At 38.4% G+C, this 27,985-nt stretch overlaps 1 protein-coding gene across 12 annotated transcripts in view; it reads right to left on the bottom strand.

The window, feature by feature from the left end:
* The window catches only part of LOC131541514 (mucin-2), a 118,759-nt gene that overhangs the window by 62,832 nt on the left and 27,942 nt on the right, over nucleotides 1–27,985 (bottom strand). For 6 of the 12 annotated variants that reach the window (XM_058777284.1, XM_058777286.1, XM_058777285.1 and 3 more), the window contains one exon: nucleotides 14,213–18,018. In XM_058777284.1, coding sequence (XP_058633267.1) covers nucleotides 14,213–17,196 — 2,984 coding nt within the window. In that variant the 5' untranslated portion in view covers nucleotides 17,197–18,018. Of the gene's footprint in view, nucleotides 1–11,521; nucleotides 11,584–13,839; nucleotides 14,086–14,200; nucleotides 18,019–27,985 lie in introns of those variants that run through there. The other 6 variants (XR_009271527.1, XR_009271526.1, XR_009271528.1 and 3 more) reach the window with 4 other exon arrangements.

Raw genomic sequence — 27,985 nt, 5'->3', positions numbered from 1 at the left:
CCAAAGCAAATTCAAGAGCTTCAGCATAAGCAAGCAAACATTTAATGACTACAGAGTGAAGTGACTTGCTTTAAACGAGACTTTAGACACAAACATAAAACCAACAAGAGAATAAAATTAAGTGAGAAGCCATTTACACATCATAATCGCATGATGCAGTGCTCCACTCCATGCGCTAAAGACTCCATCCTGAACGCATCTTTATAAAAAAGGCTAATCATCTTTGATGGTGCACTGATCACTGCAATTGTAATGACACAAAATTATGCCATTATCCTCTTTCTGTTGTTTTCTGCTACATTGTTTTCATTGTGACGTTAGACTAGCACACATTTACTAGCAGAATGCAATTTCATATATCTTGTCTTTCCAGTGGTTAAACATCATTGATTTACCCAAGCAAGGATCTTTTCTTTGAACAGTGATTTTGGTTTGCATCTGAAATATGCATAACCTTAACGCATAATGATTTATTTCTATAACAAGCTGTTCACAATTACGATTCAGAACATTTGTCTTTACAAGCGCAAATAAATTGTTACTTTTTCCATGCATGTTAATTTGTACAAGCTAGTCTGAGTCATTTCTAAACCCGTACGTGCTTCAAGCGTTTTCAACTAAGAACAAAACCATGCACCGCAAAGTTTGCCTAAAATGAAGCAATTAAGTCTTTGTGGAAAACACTCGGTTGACAGTTTCAGCGCTGTTTGAAATGCAACAGCGAATCTCTCCTGGGCAACCTCGCAGAGTAAAACAAGCTTTCCGGCACGCTTTGAAGCTGACAGTTTATAAATACGGGGCGTACGGGGCATCTACAAAGAAAGATGCCGATCCAAGCAGTTTATAAGTGCAGGATCAAGGCAATCTTGTTGCCCATCTCATTTATACGCAAATCAGATCATTATTGTTCGCAGACTTTATGCTTCTAAAAACAGAAGCTCACAGATAACATGACAGCGAAAGTTTATGGGCAACCCGTGAGGCAGCATGCTTTAGAAATGGACACGTCTGAGAGTTTTGGCAAGCGTATTTTTCTCTGCTCAACCGAGCCCCGGAGGAGACATGCTGTCAGGTTTGAGAAACATGCAGTCAACAAGCTGACTTTTGAGTGTGATGGACAGCAATGTAATGCCACCGGTGTCGTGCATCAAAACTCAGAAAAACCTGGTGCTGCACTTACTTTAGCTAAATGATATATACATTTGCTTTAGGGACACTGGGAACGGCATTGGAAATCACATACTATACAGGTCCTCACTGCTTTCTATAACAACATATATTCTACTGCATGCTGCTTTTACAGTATTCTGTAATGTACTGGGTTTAGAATGGGATTTTGGGCTTATTAATGGCACAAAATGGAAGTTAAGAGATTGATGCACTGCATTGTGGGAACCAAACGTACAGGACTCCTCAACATTTCATAATTAATACATTTTGCAACATCGACACTGTTATTGAACTGAATTGAATCAACACTGAACATAATGACACTAATAATTTCATATCTGATGAAGTTTGCACGATTGATTCGGTTATTTTCCTCTTTTTACTGTGAGGCAGCTTTGAAACAATTTGTATTGTATCGTGGTATAATTTATTTTATTTTATTTTTTTACACATTTTTATAAATAACCTCTAGTACATCATCCAGTTAACATGCATACAGAAATTGTGCATACCATGCATACACTATAAAAAAATATATATTTAAGACTTTCTACTTAAAAATGTAATGTTTAATTCAATGTTATTTGCCATTTCTTTGTAATTATTTGTGAAATTTCTAGCTGTCAAAAGTGTTTCAAAGTAAACCCTAAACCAAATTATTTTCAGCGTACTGGATGTTAAACTAGATTTGTAAAGTGAAGAAGAAAATGTTGCTGTGTTGTTGCTAGGTGGATGCTTTCTAGCCCAAGACAAAAGAGCCTATCTTCAAGTCTCCATGATATTCTCACCTCTTTATATGGCTCAGGTCTCACATTTTTTTTCACCCCATTTTATTGTCTGCCAGGCAAAATCGGTTAGAAAAGTAATAGCACCTGTCATCAACAAGATGCATGAATGTAGTCACAGCTAAAGGATGTTGTTAGGTATGATGTACAGCAGAATCTGCAAACCTTTTAGCTGTGACTACATTCAAAACATTGCATGGCCTCAAGAGCCTTACTGCTTTTCTAAACCCAACGTAGGTTCATTGGAAAGACGAGCCTCTATCTACCCACATTTTTTTGCAAAACTCCAAAAATGTACATTCAATTCAATGCAGTTTCCAGCTGAAATAAACACGAGTGGCAGTGAAACACCAACAACTTTTATTCCTTTTCACACAAATGATGAAGGGTAGAATATTGATTAATAAACAATTGCACTGTTTCCTTGCACAATACTATGTTATGACCTCAAAACATGTCTACCATAGTGCATGATATGTAAACTAATACATTTTGATGTTTGTGTCACATAACCAGCTCCATATTTTTGGTTTTTCTGATATAGTAAACTTGCACGGTACAGCAGTTGAGTACAAGTCCAAAGAAACGCAAGTCAAATCACTCAATTAAAGAGCGCAAAGACGTGTAGAAGCAAGCTAAAATGGAACGTTTTCTTCATCGAATGTATTTTTATCTCCTGCTTGCTTTTGTTAACACTATCAGTTAAGTTTAGGGTAGGGTTTAACGTATGATTGCAAATGAATCATTACAGTGGTAAATAATTATTACATAAACTACACAAACATGAATTATGATTACAGTGACAGATTATTGATTAATTAACACAAATTTTTGCACCATTTCCTTACATAATACGTTCTATGTTTTGACCTCAAAACACTTTAATCATAGTGCATGATTGTAAACTAATACGTTTTAACATTTGCATCACATAACCAGCAGCATATTTCACACTTTTCTGACATAGTAAACTTGCTCATTAGCTCACCCGGTACAGCACTCGGTTCTACAACACTCAATAAAGACAAAATTGTATGGTTGCTTCAGTAATGCATTTTTATCGCACGTTTGCTTTTGTTAACACAATCGGTTAGGTTTAGTGTTTTTAGTGTAGGTTATATTTTCAAATGCGATAGTGTTTTAGTGCCATTCAGTGACATTTCATTTAATCAATGCAATAAAACTTTGCCAGATTCACATTCATCTTTTAGCGCCACTCTCTGGACATTTCACTTTAAAAGTGCCTCACAATGTAATGTAATACCAAATCATTTTGCAGAAATGTTGTCACATTCACGTTTTCCTTTAAAATGTATTTGTTAATCACATTTTTATGCTAGTATATATATATATATATATATATATATATATATATATCCCATGACATAGCAGCATGACTACTTTGTAGATTTTATGGCTGGAATGGTATTGACCAATCAGTGCCCAGGATCTGTTTTGTAACAATACTATGTTTTTGTGTCACTGTGAACTGAAAGTAAACTGTGTGCTAGACTATAAGCTGCTCATCATGCAGAAATGAACTGGCCTCATATTTAGAGTCAGCAGTCCATGTGACAAGCATGCTAATGCAGAGTCCTAATCTTGTCCTTACTCACTGACTGGTCAATCCCTCACTCGCTCTTTCAGTCTTGTTTGTGAGAGTGAAGTGAATTAGTAGCACTCTGAAATAAACAGATAAGGTTCAGTATCAGTCCATCACCTCACAGCAACAATCAGTGTATCATCAACCTCTGCACTTTTATTCTGTCAGCCGCATGTCAACCTGTTTACTATGCATAGTGTGAATGTCTTTAACGTCAAACTGAACGCGATAAAAGCTAAGCTGTGAAATCACTGCTGAAAAGCATATTTTGTGTGCTGTGCAAATATTAAAACCTAGATTCAAACTGTAAAGGAATATTTCAAATTAAATTAAATTTAAGATCTCAAAAAGAAATGTGACATACCGCAAATCATAAAAAAAAAAAAGGTTTGATTTGTGCTTCAGTTTGTAAAATATTACTAATTTAGGATGTATCTGAATTGAATACAAAATTTCCATCTCATATATTTTAACTAAATGAATATTGATTGTTCCACAGCTAACCGTATTTTAACAATGTTCATACTTTTGAACAATTGTTTTTGTATTTGATTTTATTTAAATTGATGCAAATAGTTAAAAATAAACTATGCTATGATTTTTATGGAGTGCAGAAAACGTACTTGTTTCTTACTCGTTTCATTTATATATGAAGGACAGATATGCATCACATTAAGTTTATTACGCTCTCAGAAATAAAGGTACAAAAGCTGTCGCTGGGGTGGTATCTTTTCAAAAGGTACACTTTTGTACCTATTAGGTTCAAATATGTACATTTTAAGTACTAATATGTTTAAGGTACCAAAATGGACCATTTAGGTACAAATATGTACCTTTTGAAAAGGTACCTCCCCAGTGACAGCCTTTGTACCTTTATTTCTGAGAGTGTAGTTTATGTTAAAAATGTGTAATCTAAAAAGATGACAATTTTATATGCAATTCAAATACATAAATCTTAAATTGACGCCTAAAAATTTTTTTTAAGAGTGCACAACAGTAAGTGTGCATTTTAAGTGCACAATTTTTATTGCATCTTAGTTTGATTTTACAAATTATTCTGTGGCAATCAACAACATAAAATACATTAGAGGTAAAACACTAAATAAAGCCCAACCATAAGCAAAACTCATCTCAAGGACACAGAAAAATTCTGCTTTCTTTAGCCAGACTAATGAATCGTCTCTTTGGAAGCCAAGAGACTCTCTAGCTAGTGTATCACAGTTAATTCTGTAAAGATTTTTAGTTATTCGCCATTTATCAGGTGCGTTTTATTGAAAGCGGTGTACAACACACTAATTGCAGGGACCGTCCCCTTGGAACTAAGCGCATTGCTGTAGGGCACAATGGCTATTGACCGCAGACCATAATCTCTGTGTAATCAAGCGACTGTTAATGTACTTTACTCTGTGTTTTGGCGACCAAAATCAGTGTAATGAAATCCTTTGGCAATGCGCTTCAAAACAGCTAACGAAACAAAATGGAAATGGATGGAACTTTCTTGGTGGCAGTTGTTGAGGAAGAAACGAGCACTAAACGGATGCCTTTGGGGCATGTGTGATTAATTACGGTGTCTTTACCGCCACAGCGGGAGTGTGTGTTTGTTTGCCCCCTAAACCACACTAACTGTTGGATAAACATATGTCTCTGGAGTGATTTTGTTTGGACGTTTAACCTTGCATTATACATTTCTGAATGCGCTGCAAGGTGCCATTGGCGGCTGTAAACAAATGATGGATTTTTTTCGCTATGCTTTATAGAGAAAAGACAAATTATTCCTCACAGACATTGCAGTGCTCACAATTTGTCCACTTTGTGTTATTATATATAGAATATTAAAAGTAAGCTATTTTTGGAACATAAAAAACACAAATACAAATATAATAAAAAAATAATATTTATACAATAATAAATAAACAAACAAACAATCAAACAGACAAAACTTAACTAATTGGCCAAAATCTAGCCAATTAAAGTAATAGTTCAAATAGGAATAGTTCCCAAAAATGTGCATTTACTGAAAATGCACTCGTCCTCAGGCCATCCAAGATGTAGATGAGTTTGTTTCTTCATCAAAGATTTGGAGAAATTTATCATTCCATCAATTTCTCACCAATGGATGCTCTGCAATGAAAGTTAAAGTTAACGCATCTTAAAGATGGATTCATTTCTTGCAAGAATGCAGCTTTTCGCTTCACCAGATGTTAACTGATGGACTGGACTGGTGTGGATTATTGTGATGTTTTTATCAGCTGTTTGGACTCTCATTCTGACGGCACCCATTTAGATCATTAGTGAGCAAGTGATGTAATGCTAAATTCCTCCAAATCTGGATGGCCTGAGGGCGAGTACATTTTCAGCAAATGTTTGGGTGAACTATTCCTTTAAGTCATCTTTAAAGTCATGTTTACACACTGCCATACACTGTGCCATAGAAGGTGGCAACATGTGAACTTATTAAACCACAAAAATATCGCTACCTGATAGACATTAGATATTGTAAACTAGCCAATCAAAAACATTATGTGCCTGACAATCATTGTCTCCCAATCAAAAGGCACATTGGCATGGCCTATGCTTTTTAGCCAATCAGGATCATTCTGTGCCTGTCAATCATTTTATGTCTGAATTTTCTGACATCAGCATTGCTGAATGGTTGAGTTTTGATGGGAAGTTGGGGGAAAAAAGGATTTAAAAAAAGAAGCTATTTACAGCACTTTAAAATCAGCTTAAACACTGTAAGTGAATAAATCTTTGGTTAGACAAATTTAATTTGTATTGTCATTCACAGAAAGCCTGCCTGAGTGTGTTTTAGTGGGTTTTGCATGGACAGAAAAGATGGAAAATGTTCCCAGAAGTTGAGAAAAAAAAGAGAGAAACAAAAGGAAAATGAATCAAAGAAAAAAATGAAAATGGCTGCATTACTGTAGCCTAAAACAATGACTTCAATATCTGTTATCACATATGCATCACCAGTATCACTACTGCAGCGACTGAAGCAATCCTCTTTAGATGTGTCTGTATTCAATGCTCTTTCTTTCTCTCTCATATGTCTAACACCCTGTCTGACTTGTTTCTGACTTAAAGGAGTCACTTTCCAGATAAATAACCTCAGTGTTGTAAAGAGGATGTGGAGGTGCAGGGTAATTGACTTCATACTCCTTGGCTCCTCTTATGTAAACCTGCAGTCACGCCACATGACAGCCACAAGATAAACACCATTTAGGAAGTGCAAACAGGGCCTGGTGGCAATGAATCAAGCCTGAATCTATTCATCCGAACTATGGATCAATAGAGCAAACCATTTCACCAAACAGATTAAAGGGTTCTGCTGTTATCACAGACGCTGGAAGCTGAGCGGAGAGATGCAGTTTATATAATATCAATTTACAGCCAGACTGTGGCCACTAGATGAATCTCGATACTTGAGATTTGCCGTTTGATGCATTTCTCAATATTTATGTGTTTGCTTTGAAATGGCTTAAAAGGGATTTTTTTTTTTCCAATCAGAAAACCTATCATTTCAACCAAACAGCAATTATAGCCAATTAGATTCAAAATGTTTAATGCAAGAAGTAAAAAAATGGTCAAATCTAGTTGGAAACATGTCTTTGTTAATTGATATATGGAAGTAAATAAAGTTATACCAGACTAATATTTAATCCATAATTCCTTGTATGTGCAATCTTTCATGGCGAATAAACAATTATTAAAAAATCATTCTATAGAAAGAAAGAAAGAAAGAAAGAAACAACAAATGAACAAACGAACGAACAATGGAAACAAAGAACAAACAATGGCAATGAAATGACAAACAAAGAAAGAAAGAACAAATGATGGAAAGGGAAAGATAGAAAAAGAATGATGATAAAAATAGAAAAAAATTAGGAAAGAACAATGGATACAAAAAAGAAGGAACGAAGAAAGGAATAACTGAAGAAAGAAATAACAAGAAAAATATAAGGAAAGAGAAAGAAAGGCAACAGTGAAATGAACGATAGATAAAAACAAATCATGTACAATAGAAAGAACTAAGGAAACAAAGAAAGAAAAAAAGAAAAGGACGGAAAAAAGAAAAGATGAAAAGAATGATAGAATGAGAAAAGACAGACAGACAGACAGACAGACAGACAGACAGACAGACAGACAGACAGACAGATAGACAGATAGATAGATAGATAGATAGATAGATAGATAGATAGATAGATAGATAGATAGATAGATAGATAGATAGATAGATAGATAGATAGATAGTGATTTGATCAAACTGAACCGGATTTCTGTAACCGCTGAGGGAAATAAACATGATAGCCTTCATATCACAACATCCTCAATCCTCAAACACGAGCTGGTTTGTCAATTCGTGGAACTGTAAGCTGGTTCAGCAGCCATTAAAATACACATCCGTGCAAGCGTGGAGAGAGAAAGAGCGAGAGCCTCCTAATGTGCAGGTGTGAGTTTGGCATGTTAACTTTGAGCTCGTGTCTTGCTGAGATCTAGACTCCAGCACACTGAGTCATGTTTAGCAGGTGGGAGGGAGAGTGTCAAACGCAGGGCTGTTTATCGCTCTCAAACAAACACACTCACAGAGTGAGCTATTGGAACGGACAAAAGATTTTCGAGGAGAAAACAAACAAAATTAAGTGCTAAAAATGTACATCACGAATATAAAATTCATCCCGCTACATGGTCAGGTCTAATCTCAGTCAAATACAGTGGAGGTCAAAGTCTGAGACTGCAAGTGAAAATGCTTCCATTTTGCATTCAAATTCAATGCAGACTTGTCAATTACAAATAATTTTAGCAGCATAACCATGTAAATGAATGAAATTGATATGCATAACTGACATAAACAACCTATGATGATCATGTTCTCCAGTATGATTTGAGATTTTCCAAAGAGCATCTTATGCTTCAATAAAACATTTGACTGTCTATACAAGGGTGTTAAAGTTAAAGTTTTCTTAAATGAAAATACTCTCTCTCTCTCTCTCTCTCGCTGTGTGTGTATATGTATATGTAAAATCATCTCAATTTTGTTAAAATTTTCTAAAACTTGCTCTTCAGGAATATAAAAAAGAAACAAAATAAACACAAGAAATTACATGAAAGAAAGAAAGAAAGAAAGAAAGGAGAATGATGGATAGAAAGAAAGATAGAAAAGAAGGAAGGAAAGAAGGAACGATGAAGAATGATAGTTAGAAAGAAAGACTAAAACGTTCTATTCAGGAATATAAAAAATCGATGTGGTCTCAGACACATTCTACTCCAATGTATATGTACTGAAAAAAAAAAAAAAAAACAAGCATCACAAGCGTCCAGAACGCCGACCACATTTCCAGATGGGCGAATTGCGTTACCCAAACAACATTATCCATTAAACCTCACATTTGTGCTCGATTACATCTGATAGCAGCGGCGTCTGATTATCCAATCTGTTGAGTTGGCCGCTCCAGAGCTCCGATGGCTGTGTAAGCCCAAGCTTAGAAGCATCAGGAGCCCGGCTGATCCACGGCCTTGTTTGTGTTCTCTGGGCTCTGACGTGGATCGAATGAGCCACACACCAGCCTCCTCACCCACCACCATCTGTGTTGATGTAAAATAACCCTGGATCCTCTGATCCCAGATCAGTTTCCTCCTCTCGATTCCATTAGGACTGGGGTTGAGGAAACTGGTCCTGGACGAGGCCTTATGGTCAACGCCTATTCCAATTAGCCTCCACAAATGCAAAGGCCCCAAAGGTGTGGGAGGTAAAAACAAGAAAGAAATGCTCTGTAAAAAAAACATTCAATGACGGTGAAGTGAATCGTTCATATTTTATGACTTTGCAACTGCATGACTCCTCATTCCGATGACTAATTTAAAGGTAGAATGCATGGAAAATGTGGAACTGCTAAACATGACATTAAACTAGAAAGACTATCCATGGAAAAGATGACTATGAAAGTCTGAAAATGTAAACCATAATATCAGCAACAACCCTTTAAAGCCTGACATATCAAGCAATAGCCAGATTTCCCCCTCCCCCTGAATTGAGCAGTTTATTAAATTTTTAGATGAAATCTAAAACAAAAAAAAAGTTTGAATATGTGTTTTTTGATGAATATCATATTTGATGCATCAAGCTTTTATGGCTCATATAGTATTATATAAAGAGAATATGAAGTAAAAGCACATTAATTTTAATCATAGGCCCAAATTAAGCAAAATGTGCTATTTAGTGCAGATGCTAATAATAATATGGCCAAAAAGTAAGATGAAATTCTGATGAAATTATATAAGCTTAATTGTTTCCTTCCAGCAAGTGTTCATCTTGAAATATTACTAACAATATAAAAGTTTTTACATTTACTTTATAAAACTGAGTAAAGACGTCAATGTACTAAAAGGCCTTTTACTTGCTACAACAGTCAATCAGATGACAGAAGGCATGTAGTAGATTATCTACAGCATATTTTTCAGCAATGTTTTGATCTTGCTGATAATTATTGAAATTTGCAAATATTTCATAGAGTTAAGGGTCTAAAACTGAGCTGTGTTTGGTCACAGAATTATAAATGACATTTTGCTTTTCATTCTACCTTTTCTAAGACCATTCTCCATGTTATTACACTAATAGGAGCCACAAACAAAGCAGCGAGCAATACTGCGCAGCAATTATGAGCTAATTTTGCACACCAGTGTTTGAACATTCTCAAAGGAACAGGAAAGTGGTAATTCTCAGGCCTTCATCAGCTACAACAAACAACCTTGTGTGCATTATAGGCCGTATGAAGCAAACTGACTCAAATGATCCTCACTTAAAATCATTACTTTCTAAGGCTTTTCCTACTATGATAAATGCTGGATTTATGTTCTTTTGAAACTCTGTTGAGGTTGTGTTGAGTCAGGTTTCATGCTTTTTATTCTGAAAGGGGGTTAGCACTGCTTTTAACCTGGGTTTATGAAGCCCTGCTTCACTAAAAATACTCATGCTCTTTGTACAGTCACAGAAACTAAAATAAGATGCACATCTAAGCAAAACCGTTGAATCGATTTCACTGACATTTGTAGAGATGGACAAGCTGCATTATATATTCAGAGCATTTCCATAGCTTACATAAACATGAAAAGATAAATAAGCCAACATTGAATACCCCTTTTAAATAAAGACTTTCTGTCTTCTGAAGTCATATAAAAAGCATTATGCATTGAAAAGAAATTAAAGATGAAAATATGGCAATCAGTGCATCACTTTTCATGCTAAACAAAGACAAAGTCATGCAGGTTAGGAACAACACGCGAGTGAAGTATCTAAGCATTGGAGTGTTGCGTGTGCTTTAGTGAAGAGTGAGTCTTGCTTTGCACATGACGGTATATTTAATCGTGACAGTTTTGATCTCTGCCTGTGTTTTTGTGTTTTGCATGGTCGTTCAAGAAAAAAACAGAGATTCCCTCTGCTGTACACAGAGCTGTTTTATCTCCTGAGCGCTGTCCCACTTCTGCATTCTGTAAATACCCTCGCAAAAGCAAGAAAATGCCCTAATGTAGGCCATAGTGTCTTCTGGAAACCTTCTCTTAAGCGAGTCATGTCTGAACCGGGGCAGAGTCCGCTGACTGACTTCAGCTCTGCTGTTCTAGTTCTGAGTTCTGTTATTCACTGTCATACATTTACTGACCTGAGAAACCATTTCATAAGTTCATTTTCTTGCATGCTAGAAATTCAGACACCCGAGAGAAGTTAAAAATGCCAATTGAAACAAAATAACCTGTTTCTGTTCTGTAATTTGGATTTGGAAGTTCATATATATATCTGGTCAAATTTTCACATTTTCACAACCACACAGATGCATGCTTAAAGTCAACATGAACTTGTATTTACAACCCGTTTGCTTCCATAATATAGGGCATTCAACGAAACAAATGTAGAACAAGACTTGATTTTATGCATTAGGAATCAATCAGATTGTGAAATGGCAATACATACCAGAATGGAGTCATGCAGATGGAGGGAAGGGGATGAAAAATAAGAGGGATTGGTGACATCAGCTGAAAAGGAAAGTTGTTTCAAAGGCAGAGTAAGTTAACAAAGTTACTGCATTTTTAAACATTTTTAGTTTGTGTTAATGTGCACCAACTAATCGCTTACAATAAGACAAGAATTGTACATTAAGAAAATAAAAGAAAGTGCATTTTGATTTCAAGTTGACTTTTTCACAAGTATGAATCATTCCTGGATCAATGCCCTTTGTTGCTTGTGTTACAAAATTCTTAACCAATAGCCCTCTGATTGTATGGGTAGTGTAGGGTTTGGATTATGATTGTTTGAAAAAAATATCGTTCAATGAATGTTGATTCAGGATTATAAAGTGCTACAGCAAACAAACCACAAAACAAACCGGGTGCTTTAGCCTGGATGAATTGCTCCATCAAGACATTTAATAGCATCAAAATAATTCCAATCAAACTACTATGCAGTGACTTCTGGGCTGTCAGTAGCTTCTGCAGTAGCCTGCAATCCAACTTAGCAACTACAGTTGCAAATGTCAATGCTTTGAAATAAAACGCATTTTAGATCATATTTGAAGAAGAATGGAAAAATGACATGTTTCTGCCTGACGGCATGTCATTTCACTTCAGTTAGCTCTGGGGAAAAAAACAGCCGATGAAAGAGTTGTAATATGAAAAAAAAAAACACCCTATGCATATTATTTTTCCACATACAGTATGAAAACAAATAGCTTATAAAACAGCAGCTTATATAAGAAACAAATACAGAACAAAGATGTGCCAAAAAGAACACAGAGCCACTATCTGAGATCGGAGTGCACGGTTGGTCCATCATTAGTATGCCACAGACATGAATTTTTAAAAGATTTAAGCCTATTGCTTTTTATCTTGCAAATTAAACTTTTGCTGTAGATGAATGAAATTGGTGGCGCTTTCCTTTCAGAAACTATCCCCATCAGCTAGTAACCCTACCTCATTACAGACACATGATATCAAAAATTCTTAATCATCAAGCTTTTATGATGATCATTATGCCATCATACCATAATGACGTTCATTTCTTATTCGAGAAATAAACATAAATTTTTAGTTGTGTTTAAGCAGTGTCTGACAGGGCACAGCAGAGCTGAACATTTTTTCATAGTTCATGGCCCGTGAACAGCTGATGGCTGATAATGAGGCTAAGAATTTTGTTTTGATTAATTTTGCAATAACGTGACAGATTCACACATGCATACTAAACATATCACCAATTATGCTCTTAAAATGATGTTGTAGATGATGAAAGCCTTGGCACACAAAGAAGTGTATTTATATAGCTTGTTCGGTTTAGTTAATTCAAATTAATTAATGCAACACAATTCTTCGTGCAATAAATTTAAATTTGTAAAATGCTAATTTACTTGATACATTTGTGTTAGGACTGCATTGATATGTTTTTTTTTTGTAAACTTAAGTACAAAAATTAATGTTGAAAAACTTGTACCTATATACATACACTGATCCACGTACAGTAGTTTATCGGTAGCCAATGTATGGTGAGAACGTGTAATAGTATTATGTAGCACTCAGACAGCGAAATGAATAGTGTTTGTCATATTCTATTTTAGAACCTAGTGAAAAATAAATATACTAAAATGTATTTGATATACATTTATTTCATGCTATGTATAATACAAATACATGTACATATTTATGTACTTAATAAAAATACCCTGCCTGTACTTTTAGTATACTAAACTGGTATACTTGAAGTCTGTTAAACTGGAACAACTAATTTTGTGCTGAATGCACTTTAATTGTGCAGAAGTAGTGCTGAAGTTCAACTAAAGATATACTAAAGTATATTGGATTGTGCTAAAGTGGAACTATTGCAAGTATACTTTAGGTACATTTTAAATATCTTGCATTTAAAGACCAATAATATTCAAAGATCATAAAATCCTCATCAATAGTGACATTAAAACACACTTTAGGCTTAATATTAAGAGCATTGTGCACAAGTAACTTTTACATCAGTAAGTCTTGAGTGTTATTTCAGTAAGTATGTTAATGTATTTGAACTAGAGGACTAGAATAAAAATAATAAAAAATAAAATCTTGAAAATGCTTAAATTATTTGTTGACAGACGATGCTTTCTTAATTTAAGTTCATTGAACATTTTTATTTTTTGAATAAAAAGTAATACATCTCTGATGTCTCTCAAAGCAGCATCTCTCAGAATATGGCAAACACTTTGAATCATTGAATGTGTCTTCACACATCCAACTTGAGACTTTTCAAAGTAAAATGTGTTGGCACATTCTCTAGTCTACAGAAATCTGAAAAGTCTCTCAGCAAGAAGACACGCTGAGAGGCCTTTCTTATGAAAACAATCATATCCCTCAGTGATGAACTTGATGAGTGGACAGATGGGAGGGCAGTTTAAAAAGCATCACAGCTATCACTGCTGGAACATGTTAATGACAATCAACATAGGATTATAGGCAAAAGCAGAGGGTTGGAACAATTTCCTGCTGTTTATGTCTCACTCATTTCCTCTGTACCAACCACAAAAAAAGAAGAGAATCACCGCTGTTACCCATTTGAGTTTACCAACAAAATATGCTTTGAAATTCACAGTTTCTCTTCTTACCACGTTATTCCTTGACTCACTCGCTTACTCACCCATCTCGCTCTGCCTCCTTCTTCTCCAGATCCTGAATGACGTCCAGTAAAACCTTGATGGTGTTCTGGCTGGTCTCCAACACCCCTTCCAGGCTGTGCAGCTGAGACTGCAGAGCCCCAATGTCGTACAGAGGGCCGTTTGGGCCAAACAGTTTCTCTTTTGCCTTTGCCAGGTCCAGCTTACACTTAGCCCCAGACATAAGCCCCCCCAGTAGCTCCTGCACCTGCCGCAGAGTGTCCGCTTGGCCCTCCGCTGGTCCAAGGGGGGCCTGAGGGTTTGTCCCCCCAGCAGGAGGCAAGTGGTTTGCACTGGCCTGGGATTCTGGGCCGACGATCGCCCGTCGGCCACTTAAACAGGTGGGCCTCACCGTAGCTCTTGCCTTAGTTTTGGGAGGGATAGGAGGTGGGGTTTCACCCGCCTGATGGTGAGTTCCTGCTTCAGCATTTGGCTTCACTAACCCAGTTTTCACTCTGTCCTTTTCAGCACTGTTGCTCTCAGCTTTGGGGACAGGAGGCTTACGGGGCTGTCCAGGAGTAGAAGAACCCTCTTTCCGGGGGGTGTACGGAGGAGGAGGTGGTGGTGGGGGAGGAAGCATGAACTCTCTCCTGTCTCGTCTGTCCTGAGTGCAGCAGAAGGCCTGAGGAGGGGAGGGGCTTACCCCAGCGTTAGAGTACAGCAGAGTAGTCTGTGGAGGGCAGGCGTAAGGAGGTAAAGAATGCCTGAAATTAGCAGAGGGAAGCACAGTTTCCTGGGGTTTATTAGTGTACATCATTACCTCGCGTGGACAGAGAACAGGTGACATGTTTTGTGGAAATGATTTCGAGTGCGATACTGTTTGAGTAGGCATCTTAAAGTGTTGCACGATTTGAGAGGGATTACTGCAAGACACTGCATTTTGCATACTAGCGTTGCAGTGTGGCAATGCTTGGACAGAAAGTTTACCTGCCGCAGGTTGTGTGGAAGGGCTACAAATCAGAATTGGCATGGAAGGAGTCACATGGGTTGCCACATTCTGTTGATCCAAAATGCAATGTACTGCAGTTTTTGCAACAGGAATGGCTTGTGCCGTAACTGCAACGGGGCCCTTAAAGTGTGAAGCAGGGTGTGGAGTAGTGGCACAGGACTGCTCGGGAGAAAATGACATCAAATTGTGAGGGAGGGTTTGTGTAGGAAACTTATGATGTGCCATAGGTTGAGTGGGAGAGCCAAAGGTTGCTGGTTTGTCTTTGACACAGTATGGTATAGACTGCACTGGAATTTTACAAGATGATGAAGGCTGAACGGGTGCTGGGGTGTGTGTGACTGATATAGGAGTCTGTACAGGAAGGGTAGGGGTCCTACCCAATGGCTCATTCTGTTTAGGACTCATACATCTTGGCACAGACTGAATTGGAGTTACAGGTTGTGTTGGAGATATCACAGAGTACACAGGTTGATTTGAGGTGTTAACACATGCCATGGGTTGTGTTGGAGTCTTCTGGCATGGCTGTGTGGAATTGAACATAGAGGCAACTGCAGGTGCTCCTTGAGAACAGGACGCTGCCTTGGAGCCAGCCATGTTGGAGCATGGAATGGTTTCCTCCAACATCTGGAAACAAGGCATGGATTGAGCAGGAGTTGTGGGATCTGTATGTGAATCTGGAATGCATTGGGACTCGGGTACTGGGGGAGTCTTACAATTTGCCATATTCTGAATATCAGGTGTGCAACAACGCCCTGTAGACTCAATAGGAGACATGCATGATTGCCCATGGGTTGAGGATGTGGTGACAGTGGATATGACTTGTGCTGTAGTAGTGCACAAAGGCTCTGGTACAGTGGGGGTCAAACTGATGTTCTCCGCAGCAGCCTGCGGTGGGAAACATTGTGATGTTTCTTTGGGACATGTGGTTGATGGAGGTGGTGCAGTGTGAGATGGACAAGATGCAGGGTCTACCTCAGAGGTTGTGTTATCTGGGACAGTTTGGATTTTTGAATCACTGCTTGCTTCAGTCTGTGTGGAAGAGACACCACATGGTGTATTACGAACTGTGTTGGGTGTGGGGGAACGCTGCGGAGGCACGATATCTGATGAAGTTCTGTGTGCCAAAATTTTGGATGGAAGCTTCTTGAGTTGGTTAGACTGTTGGTGGCTTCTGTGCACAGTTTTAGTTGGAGAAGTACAAGGAGGCTCAGGTTTCCCAGGATCACTTGCTGCTCTGTTTAAAGATTTCCTCCTACCTCTCCTTCTAGACTGTTTCTGTGGCGCAGCAGAACATGGCTGGAGTTGTGTTGATGTACCCACAGAGGCAGTTTGATTGTCCTCAGTTTTCTGACACCTTGATTGCTCAGCAGGGGTACAATGCTGGACAGAGCTCTTCTGTGATCTACAAGGTGGAACGTAGACCTGTGCGGTCAGCTCATCGGAGGAGTCTCCGTCATCCCATGCTCCCCCCAGGCTGTGACTGCGAGTTTGCGTGGCAGAGAGCGAGGGAGGCTTCTGCAAACTGGGTGAGGTTTGGATGGCTGTACTCCTGCATGGCTGAGTTGGCAGCGGCAGTGTGAGCGAACATGGATGCGTTGGGACCCAGCAGCGTCTGGTAGGCCCAGGGGTAAGTGGGTGCGGTGGCGCTCTCTTCAAAAATGCTGTCACTGCTCCAATTGTTTTTTCCATGTCCCCACGGACTGCCCCCACCAGCGAGGGCCCGTTTGTCAACTCTTTCTGCCAGTTTGGAACCTCTGTTGGGCTCTTACTCCTCGTCTTCTCATTTTTATCCTTAGACTTATCATCATCCTCCAAATCTTTAAAGCGTACCTGCTGTGTGCGATTTCGTCTCCGCTTAAGTCTGCTTTCAATATCTGGAGAGTTCCGGTTGAGGAGCACTGAGCGCACAGTCACGGTGGTGGGTGTTTTGTCTGGGTTGCCATTGCTGTGGCTGTGAACAGTTGGCAAATGGTTGGGCTCTTTGCTCACCATGTTATCCAAGAGTAGTTTATGGACCATAGATGTTAATAAAAATTTGACTGTGTGGGTTTTTTGTCTGCTTTGACAAGTCAGATGTGAATGAACAATTAATTAGATAAAAAATTCAGTTATAGCACACAGTATATTTGACATTTGGCAAATCTGAACATGATAAATGCTGCGGTAACAAAAAAATTAAAATAAAACAGACCAGCCGACGGCAGCAGAGCATGTGACTGGTCCTTTCCTCAGGTCACATGACTGAGGGTTTCTGTGTAAGTCTTTGTGGTAATGCTGTCAGAGTAGGTTCTGGTTTTGGCACGTAGAGTCTTTATAAGCAAGTGTCTTCATATGCAAAAGAGGGACTGGGTGTATCCTGAGCTTCAGCCCCATTAGTCCACAGGAGCACTTAAACACTCAATGAGCAACCTTGTTGATACTCTCTTTGCGTAAGTCCTGAAGAACATGAAACTTTGGCAGGGTAGGCTTGCGAGTATGTCCCAGAAGTCTGCATCATGGTTTCATAGCCAAGAGCAAAATCTCACGTCACATAACTCTCACCGTGTATGTCTGCAGCAGTTGTAACCATGCTTGTCCTAAAAATATCAAGGCAAATAAAATGTTAATAGGATACAGTTTTCAGGCTGACCAGTGAGAGGATGTCCCGACACCTTTAATGCCCTACTTTCCAACTCAAAGCTTGTGTGCACAGTCCTCTCTGGTGTAGCATATCCTGACAGTCCAGGACTAGGCAATGCATCTCTTCAAGCTGACTTTTATCTCTCACATTTGTCCTTGAGTTTCTTTTGCTTGTGTTGTTCACCTCATCATTTTCTTGAGACAGGAACAGAACTGGAACATCTGAGCAAAGTGGAAACAGAAAAAAAGACAGTAAGTTCAGTAATGTGTTTTATTTCTGAATCATGTTTTACTTTGACAAACACATACGCAAAAGTTGCTTTTAACATAAAAACATACATGAGAACATACATAAGCATCTAAATAGGATTCCTCAAGTATAAAACTGCCTCAAGCTAAGATTTCATGAGTTCTCTCCAATAATCAAGTCTTTGATCTCCTTCCATTTCTTGGTGAGGCAGTCTACGAAATAAGAATAGTTTAGGGTCAAATGTATGACAGAGACAGACACTGAGAGTACTTTTAACTTGTCTGTAGCTTTGGGGCTGGTGTTTAACTCAGCAGTGTCTCAGAAGGGGCAGGCTAAGAGATATTCAGGGGTAGAGACTGACAACGCTAATTAACTTGGCTTGTCTTTAAGCAACCCCCCTGGCACATGGAGGCACAAGCATGATGGCTGATCGCCACAGGGAATTCTGAACACACTCTATCACACTGTCACTCTTACCAGGCACTGGATTCTGTCTGTGATCAGACAATCATAGTCCGCTAAGTCATGAGAGGATGTTAAATGTCTGTGTACGTGTCTTGTGGTACAAGCCTTTGCTCAGTGTAACTTTCTTATCAGATGGGGAACCGGTCAGACTGAATCATAGCACAGAGTATCTAACTCAACAAAACTACATGTCACAGCTCTCCACTATGATATCTTGTATGTAGCAAAAGAGTATGCTAATTACCCTATGACCATGTTTGGAAAGTTCATCTGTCTGTCAACGTATGTATTTGTATACCTCTGCACACCATGTTCATGCAGACGGTATGTCATCAGTGCGTTGCATTACGCTATTGCAGACTGAGCGAGTATGGAAGGCGTTATTATTGTAATACTATGCGCTATGTACTATAATATTTTCTCACTGGTCAATGAGACATGAGGTAATCTGACAGCGTTGCATTCAACCCTCTCATCATGTTGCTGGTTAGCCTCTGGTCTGCCATGTGTTTTGGAGGCGGCGGGGCTTTGGAGAGTGATCTGCAAGGAGGGTGGGATCTTATGCTTTCAAATCACCTACCCTACCTTTAAGTCACTATAATAAACAGTAGGCTATGTCTTAATCTACTGTATAAATATTAAACCGATTTAAACAATTTTTAAATATGGATATCATATTAGTTCAGTTTTCTTTACTTACATCTTGTTCATTTTCTTGTCATTGTGTAAATAATAAAGATAAATAATTTAAAAAATGTTTACATATATACAAGCATAGATCTAAAAGGCTACGAAATGTATCACAGAACATGAATGACTCATATTCCAATTTTTTTAACTACTTTTGTCACATGACCTCATAAACACTGCATGTGAGTTCTTGTAAATAAGAGTTTTCATTTTTCATGTTTACTTAGTAGTTCAAATCAAATAATGTGTCAAGAAAGAAGATATAAAAAATTGTGAATTATATAACTTTGGGTTCATTCTTCACACTGAAATGAAGGTCAAATTAAGCACAATGCAGTGCTGAATACTAGATATTTTGGCAAAAGCAGCTGGTCATTCAGTATAGAGCATTTGTAGACTGTGCATACATACTACTTACTACAGAGATAGAAAATGTAGTATGCCATTCTGAACATAATAAATGAACGCAGAACCTCAAGAAGCCTATTTGCATGCCAAAACACACATTCAATGTTCATTCCGATCTTACAAGTCCCTCATATTTACTTTCAGATACTGCTAACAGGTCCTTAAGCACAGAGGTTCACAGACAAAAGCACATGCTACCACCTCACATCTCTAGTTTTATGTAGGTAATCAAGCCCTCATTGATTGCCTCTCACTCAGCTAAACTACGAGTTCCTCTTGAAATCTCTCACTGCAGCTCTTCATATTGAACCACCGCTGGAGCCCCAGACAAAAGGCCAGACGTGCTCCATTATTAACCTGTTATCTCCATGTAGCCCAAAGATCAATCTAGGTTGGTACAGCTTAGCAATTGTAAAGTAATACAGCTCGATAATTGGGAGCTTGTACAGAACAGACAGAAAAGAATAAAAGAACAGTAGTTGCAATGTCAAATTAGGTGAATGCATTAACTTCGTTAAATTGAATGCTTTTAAATGTGTAATTAATCTTAAAACTAGTGTCTGCAACCCTAATTAAAAAGTTTAACAGTCTAAAATAGAAGAAATAAATCTGTAAATAAATCATGAGATTATGTTCCCATAAGATAGAGCTAACACAAGCACCTACAAAATGTACAGTATTTAGTACAATTAATTTGAATAAATCTTACACGATTTTGTGAACTGAGATGCAAATGCTTGATCAATGCAGTCAACACTTTGCATTAATCCTGCAGTACTAAACTTCAAAACTCAAGTGGGCGATTGCACGTCCACAAATATGACTCTAAACCAGATCTAACTTGCTTAGCATGATTCTCCTCAGACTGGTGCTCCAGCTCCACCATGATAGTAGTTACTCTGAAAGAGAAAAATGATGATAAAATAAGACTTTTTATGCGAATACCCGCTCTAGCACCCCTTGCAGAGAATGCAACACATTTTGAAATGCAACGATGCATGAAATCGCACTTACGTAGCTAGAAGCATCTGTATTCACATACTTTCTTAGAGTATGGTTTGGGCTTTAGACTTGTTACTCATTAAAGCAATAAACCAAAACATGCTGTGCATTCTTATGTTTTAATGAAGAACACAGTGGCTCCTTATATCATTATTTCTTTTCTAAAATAACAGCACTGACAACACAAAAAAGACAATAATGTTCAATAAATAGTTGCTTTTATTGATATGAACAACTGGACTAAACAATTACCCCCTCAAAGCAATACATTCCACAACTGTCGGTTGTTTATGGTTGTAAAAAAGAGCAAAAACTTAACATAGAAAAGTGCAGGTGTTAATTCTTGTACTATTTACTTTTTTCATATTTTTATTGCAGTATTAATGATACACTATTTTAGTTTTTATTTATATGGCGACGCGGCACGTACTGAGTCTCAGTCACCCCGTCCTGCCATCAGACCTTCAGCCCGTGGTCGGATCTTGCTTTTCTTCGGGCAGGAGTGCCCCTAGTGCAAGTGTCCAGACATATTGTTGTATCAACAGATGCCTCTGCCATGGGCTGGGGTGCCATGTGCAACGGGCATGCAGCTGCGGGGCTCTGGACAGGGCCCCGACTGAAGTGGCATATCATCTGCCTCGAGTTGCTAGCAGTATGGCTTGCTCTGAGCCGCTTCAAATCGTTGCTATATGACAAGCATGTACTTGCGCTTTTACGTGCACATGATACGTGCGCTTTTACTGCTTCTCAGTTCAGTTCCCCTTGGCGAACCCTGTTGAAGTTCCTCCCGCACCCTCGGCAGTCAGACGTGGCGGAGCGCCAGACGCCAGGTCCAGCACACGTGTGTTTGCCCAAAGTCAGCCCTTGTGCTGGGCTAGGTGCCCGTGTGTAGTGATTCCATTTGGGTGATCCCACATGTGTATTTTTCCACGGTACGGCTCCCCTCACGGTGAGCCCGTGTCTTTCCCTGGCAGAGACCTTCTGCCATCTCTGCTGTGTAGTGATCTCACCCCAGGCTGGCTGAGTCTACCTCAGAGACTTCCATACGTAGTACTGCCCTAGGCCAGTCCATATGTGTAATCTCCACATGGTACCTCCTTTATACAGGATGTGGCTTCCGTAGCGTTCCCCTACTTGGGTACCCTTTCCCAGTGTTATCCATACCCACTGTACGCAACAGCAGTGGCTGTCATCTCTGCCTAAGCCCTGTCCTATCTTCCGTCCCAACTGGTGTGGGGGGACTTGCCGGCTTCCACAGGGCACTGGAGGGGGTCAGCAATAGTGGCGTTTTCATAGGGATGACATTACGTTGAACGTGACTGACTGAAAGGGAACGTCTCAGTTACGTATGTAACCCTCGTTCCCTGAAGGTGGGAACGGAGATGTAACATCCCATCGCCACAGTTGCTGTACCACCGCTGTATGGCCGGGCCACACAGTCTCGGCTCCTCAGCGAAAAACTGATGTGCGTTTGCACACGCTCTCCTTTTATACCTGCGCTGCGGGGCGGGGTGCACGTGGTGAAACACGCACGTCAACTGTCATTGGCTTGTTTTGTTAACACTCGAAGGTGATTGGGCTATCGGGCGAGATCCCATTTACGTCAGTCACTTGACGTTACGTCTCCGTTCCCTCCTTCAGGGAACGAGGGTTACATACGTAACCGAGATGTTTTTATTAATTTTTTATTTTATTAATTTAATATTTTCTATTTTAATTTTAATTCAAATCTAATAATTTTGTTGTTTTGACATTTTATTTTTTTATGTCTATGTAGTCCATAATAATTTTTATTTCAGTTTTAGTTTATTTTTGAATGCAGCTCATACAAAAACAATTCAAAACAATCTGGTTTATAAAAGTCAATAGCAAAACAAGTCTTCTGTCTCGACTGAACTCTGTAAAGGAGGTGTTACCATCTTTAGCCGCTGCCCTCTGTTGTATGTAGTTCTGTTTTGCTTCTGCAAATGATGAAATGTTACGTTCAGTTCAATGCCAGTGGCGGATTCGTGGCCCCTGTGGAAGTTCAAATGCTCCCATGTGTGATTCATCCTGGCGCAGATGCCGGATTGAGAAATGTTCTTTTGCATGTCGAGTAAATAATACTTGCTGTTATGCATTTAGTTTAGTCGCATTACAATACACAGTAAGCTTTACATTTCCATCAAAACCATTTAGTAGTTGTTCACTGCAACCGCAAAAAAATGAGGCAGTGTTTCATGTGGGTGTATTAGCATTTATAATGTGCTCACTCTGTGTAAATAAGTTATGAATACATTTGAATATGTATTCGTAGCCTTTACTCACATGCTTTGTGACAGCTTTGCTGAGCCGCACACCTGGAGACATTAATCGCTGCCAGCTTTGGCCACACGCAAGGTCAATTAAGGACGAAATTACAACCAAGCTCAGGCACTTGATAATATTAATTGTTTTTCATTTCGAATTCCTAATTTAGGCCAGTGGAATTCCTTCAGAGATGAGAAATGAGAAAGATTACAGTAACGCTGAAACTCTGGACATAATAAAGCTGCTGAAACGAAGAGCAGAATGGATTACTCTCTGTCCCTTTGCTCTCCTGGAACTGCCCTCAATTATCCTGCAAGTCTGGAAGTTGTTCCCCTGAAGAGAAGTCAATTATTTAATGAAGCCCTAAATTGGATGAATCATTTGCATAACCGGAACATTTAATTAGGAAACACTTGGTTGTTTTAGCCTGTTTTGAGAGGAAGTGTGGAATTCGGAATTAAAACTCAGAGGGCAGGTGTAATCACGGGACTGCGGTCAATTGGGAACGTAAAGTTTGCAGTAGGTCATGGTTCATTCGTAAAGCACAAAAAGAGGGAAAATCAGAGCAACGCCACTTTTGACTAACAAGTCGATCTGCAAGCGTCTGCATAAAAGCTCTCCTTGACTAGTTTTCTCTGAGGATGCCACGTAAACTCATGTTTCACAGACGTACAGTACTTTGTAATGTAAGTTTTTCTCATACAACAACTAAAACGTCTTACAAATTACCTTCTGTTTTCAGATTCCTCTGAGAAAACCAATCCTGTTTGGATAGAAATGATTGTTGGTATAATATTTAGTTCTTTTCACAATGCCTCTCCTCATTTATTTTGACCTTCATCGAATACTTGGAACTAAATTTATTGGTACACTGCCTTGTGCATTTTTATAATGGATTTAGACCATTTTGTCAATTTTTTGGGCAGAATAATAGGTTGAGGTCAGTCAGTTACTTTTTTGTTTGTTTTAAAGAAACTGCTACTTTTATTTAGCAAGGATGCATTAAATTCATCAAAGGTGACTGTGAAGACATTTATAATGGTTTTTATTTCAAATAAATGCTGTTGAATGAACTTTCTGTTCATCAAATCCTGCTAAAGCATCATGGTTTCCACAAAAATATAAGGCTGATTTCAACATTGAGAATACACAGAAATGTTTCTTGAGCAGCAATGATTTCTGAAGGATCATGTGACACTGAAGACTGGAGTAATGATGCTGAAAATTCAGCTTTGCATCACAGGAATAAATTACAATGGAACATATTACAATAGAAAGCTGTTATTTAAAATTGTAATAATATTTCACAATATTACTGTTTTTAGCACATTTTTCAACAAATTAATGCATTCTTGGCGAGCATTAGAAAAAGTCTTACGGACCCCAAACTTTTGAATGGCAGTGTAATGACTCATGACCTCATATTTCTATATGACATTCCATAACATCTAAATCCTGGCAATATATGCTCTCATCTTAATTCTAACTACAAAGATCCCAATTCCCACCCAATCAGTACATGAAATGACATCCTGTGTTAATAACTGTAATCCAAACGTCATTTAGAAAACCAATCCCGTCCGAATTGCTGTTCTGTCACAAACCGTCAGATCTACATGGGTACATTTCGAATGATATTTCGAATGCGATGTCAGCCCTAAGTATGTGAGAGTTGAGACAGCATATGTCGCTGTCTCTCTACGTAAAGCCAAATGCTCTCGGACAGCTTTATTAAGAAAGAAGCGAGACAGTGGAGCGATCTTGACACGGCTGTCTCAGAGTAGGTCGCCGAATCTAGCCATGTCTCGGGAAATAGTAAGCTACACTGCACATTTATTTCGGGAAAGGACGCCTGGGGAGGTCTGTCTTCTTAATTTAGGTACTTCTCTCTTAATTTATATATTTATTTACCTGCTTTTTTCCGCAGGAAACATCTTTTTCATGGCAACACCCCCGTTGGTCACGGCGAAGGCTTGATTATTAGGATTACTGATGATTACTGTGATGCTCGACAGGGGTTTGGGAGGAGGAGAGCTGCAGCCTTCGGGCGCTTGTGTTCATCTACCACAACCTCCTCCTCATCCTCATCCTCATCCCTTGGCGCATCACGGCATTGATGTGATTGGCCGTGACACGCCGAGGCCTCTGGATGTGATGTGAATCAACAGAGCACCCGCGACGAAGCAGGAAACGCTGCCGTTCAGAACGGCCTCCGCTATCGAATGTCTCGCCATACGGCATCAACGAAGCAAGAATGTTTTCTCTTAGGAGGGCATCCACAAATAAAACAATCAGTGTGAAAATGAAACAAATGTATTGCAATAATAGTGAAATACAGGCAACTGTATTAGTATGACTGTCAATGGGACAAAACCCAGATATAAAGTTTGCAACTACTCAGCAAACTGGTGCAAATGAATGGACTTATTATCAATGGACTAATTATGAAGTAAACAACTCACAAAATGCAATTGCAAAAAAGTGTAATTAACCTAAAAATTGTTGGTTTTTTAGCGGCCTCTCCACTCGAATAAACGTAAAGTGTTTTCAGAAGATTTGATTCCTTACAGTTTTAAAAAAAAAAATTCTGAGAACTGCGAGAAACTAAGTTGGAATTACCTTTTTCATTCCATGGAGGAAACATGCTTTCATATATGATGTCAATCAATCAAATAATAACTAAGTGCATGACATTTTTCTGTAATTAATCACAATTAATCATACATAACCATAATTGTAATTATGAATTATAATTATTTATTATAATAATAAATATATTTTCACAATAAATATTCAAATTAATGTACTGTAGTAGCAACATACAGTATTTAAACATGACATATCATGAAAATCAGATTTTTTTTCTGTTTAAATGTGATAATCAGGTCCCTGGTGCATCTACCAACCCAGAAAACATGAAAAGAACAACCAAGTAATTTTTTTTGTTTGTTTTTTTGGTAAGACAAGCTTGTGAAAAACAAGCACGTGCCCCCTCAGATTTTTGAGCCAAGTGGATTTTGAATGCAGCTTCCAAAAGACAAAAAATAGCCGATTCATATTTTCTATATTTAATACAATAACACCGGTGTGATTAGAACGTTCAATGCATCATATCATAAGCTGCTAAATTCAAATCTGCGTTCGCTGGCTGGCGCTGAGCCAGATACAGACACGCTGCGCATTATAACCAATCACACACGATGCTGTTGAGCTTATGAATGCAATGGCCAATCAGAGGCATTCAGGTGAGTCATCGCTAAAATGCCGGTGCTTTCTTCACTAGCTGGCTGGCTGAATACCTCTTTCTGGCGAATTCTCTCGTCAGAAACAACAAAGTGCAAATGTGTGAACAAATCTGTAAGATAATAATTTCCTAAACAGCTTCAATGATTTTAATGGGAGTTTTTGAGAGTGCTTGAACTCTAGACTGTCAGTTGAAATGTTCTTTGCTCTCTTTCTGTACAATGAAAGTGTTATGATTAGTAGCCTAACTTACAATGTTTTTATTCACATTAACTTTCAATGTTAAATTCACATTAAATATAAAGTCAGTCGTATTAAAATATGTTATGGCATGACACCCATATTTAATAGATTACATTATTAGGTTACTTTGATCGCCCACTAGATCAACTAACAATCTATAAAGGTGAGAATCAAGATATTTCATGATATAGTTAATGCGTTTGGGAATGTTTCGAATAAAAAGCAAAAAATAAATAAAACATAAGTGCTGTTGTGGCTGCTGTGTGTCACATGATGACCCCATCCCTCTGACTCGTGCCCCCTCAAAAATAATGAGTGCATGACACCCTTAATCTGCAAGTTTCCAACCACAGTGTCGCTATTGTGTTTTCACAAGCAACATCGGTGTACCAGTTCTAACGCCATGGAGAAAGTTGATTACAAAGCAAAGCATGCTAACTGTTCTGTGTTTGGCTGCACTGAAGAGCACAGAACACTATTTAGAATCTCAGCCTCGGAAGAGACAAGAGAGCAGTGGATTTATTGATTTATTTACTGTATATTACGCTGCTGCCACACAGATCTAATATAAACATGCAATTTCTTTCCCAGCTGTTTACCTTCACAGACATGACAAATTTTTTTGGTAACTCGTGTGTTTTTAACATAAACTTGTGTGTATTTGACAGTTTAAGCGCAATAAGACATGAAAGAGAACTTAAGTTTAGTACTCACATGCCATGTAACAGCCACTTTCTGTGCGCTCGGAAAACAGCCTGTTTCTGCTTCCACTCAATTTTCTAAATAATATAGTAAATGATCTGTTGGGTATTTTGAGCTGCAATTTCACAGACACATTCTGGGGACACCTGAGACTTATATTACATATTGTAAAAATGGGCATTTATAGGTCTCCTTTAAGTATTTGTTTAATGGCACTATAAATGAGGACCAGTCTCACCAATATCAATACTGATTCTGATGCCTCTATTAAATGGAAGTTTTTATATTCTACATTTATTTTCATCTGAGAATAAAAACATAAGCGAACTATTAAAACAATATTAACAAAAACTCATAATAAATGTCACCTTTAGCTGTGCTAAATGCTGTGTAGTGTTTAATACAGTCACATTTCGTATATAATATAACATTATAATAATGCTAAGTGTAAGGTAAATGGTGTTCCATAGGCATTTAATCTGGAAACCATGTAAACATTGAATACAAACATAACATGAATTTACGTCTGAAAAAAAAAAATCATGCAAAGAAGGGGCTTTGGTCCACCACACACGACTGCAACAAAGTGGTGTTGTTCTTTTAAACGAACAATGTTGTCAACCCATTGAGCCCACCTACACTGCGTGGGCACGCTGCAAACTCTCTAAAGCACCTTGTCTCTAAAGTACTAATGAAAAAATAACTTTTTCATCAGCGTTTATGATATATGATGCACCTGTGCATCTTGTTCCCTCATTAGCGTCATAAGCACTGATGCTCGGACTCCCTTATGTACTTATTCTGCTGTGCTGATAATTCCAGATTATTAGGTGAGGGAGAACATGAGCCACCGGCTGCTGGTGTTTGGAGCCGAGCATCAGATCATAACCTGACAGA

Source organism: Onychostoma macrolepis, chromosome 05 (genome assembly GCF_012432095.1).
Source record: "Onychostoma macrolepis isolate SWU-2019 chromosome 05, ASM1243209v1, whole genome shotgun sequence".
NCBI lineage: Eukaryota > Metazoa > Chordata > Actinopteri > Cypriniformes > Cyprinidae > Onychostoma > Onychostoma macrolepis.
The sequence above is the reverse complement of the archived record's forward strand: the minus strand, read 5'-3'. Positions and strand labels throughout refer to the sequence as shown.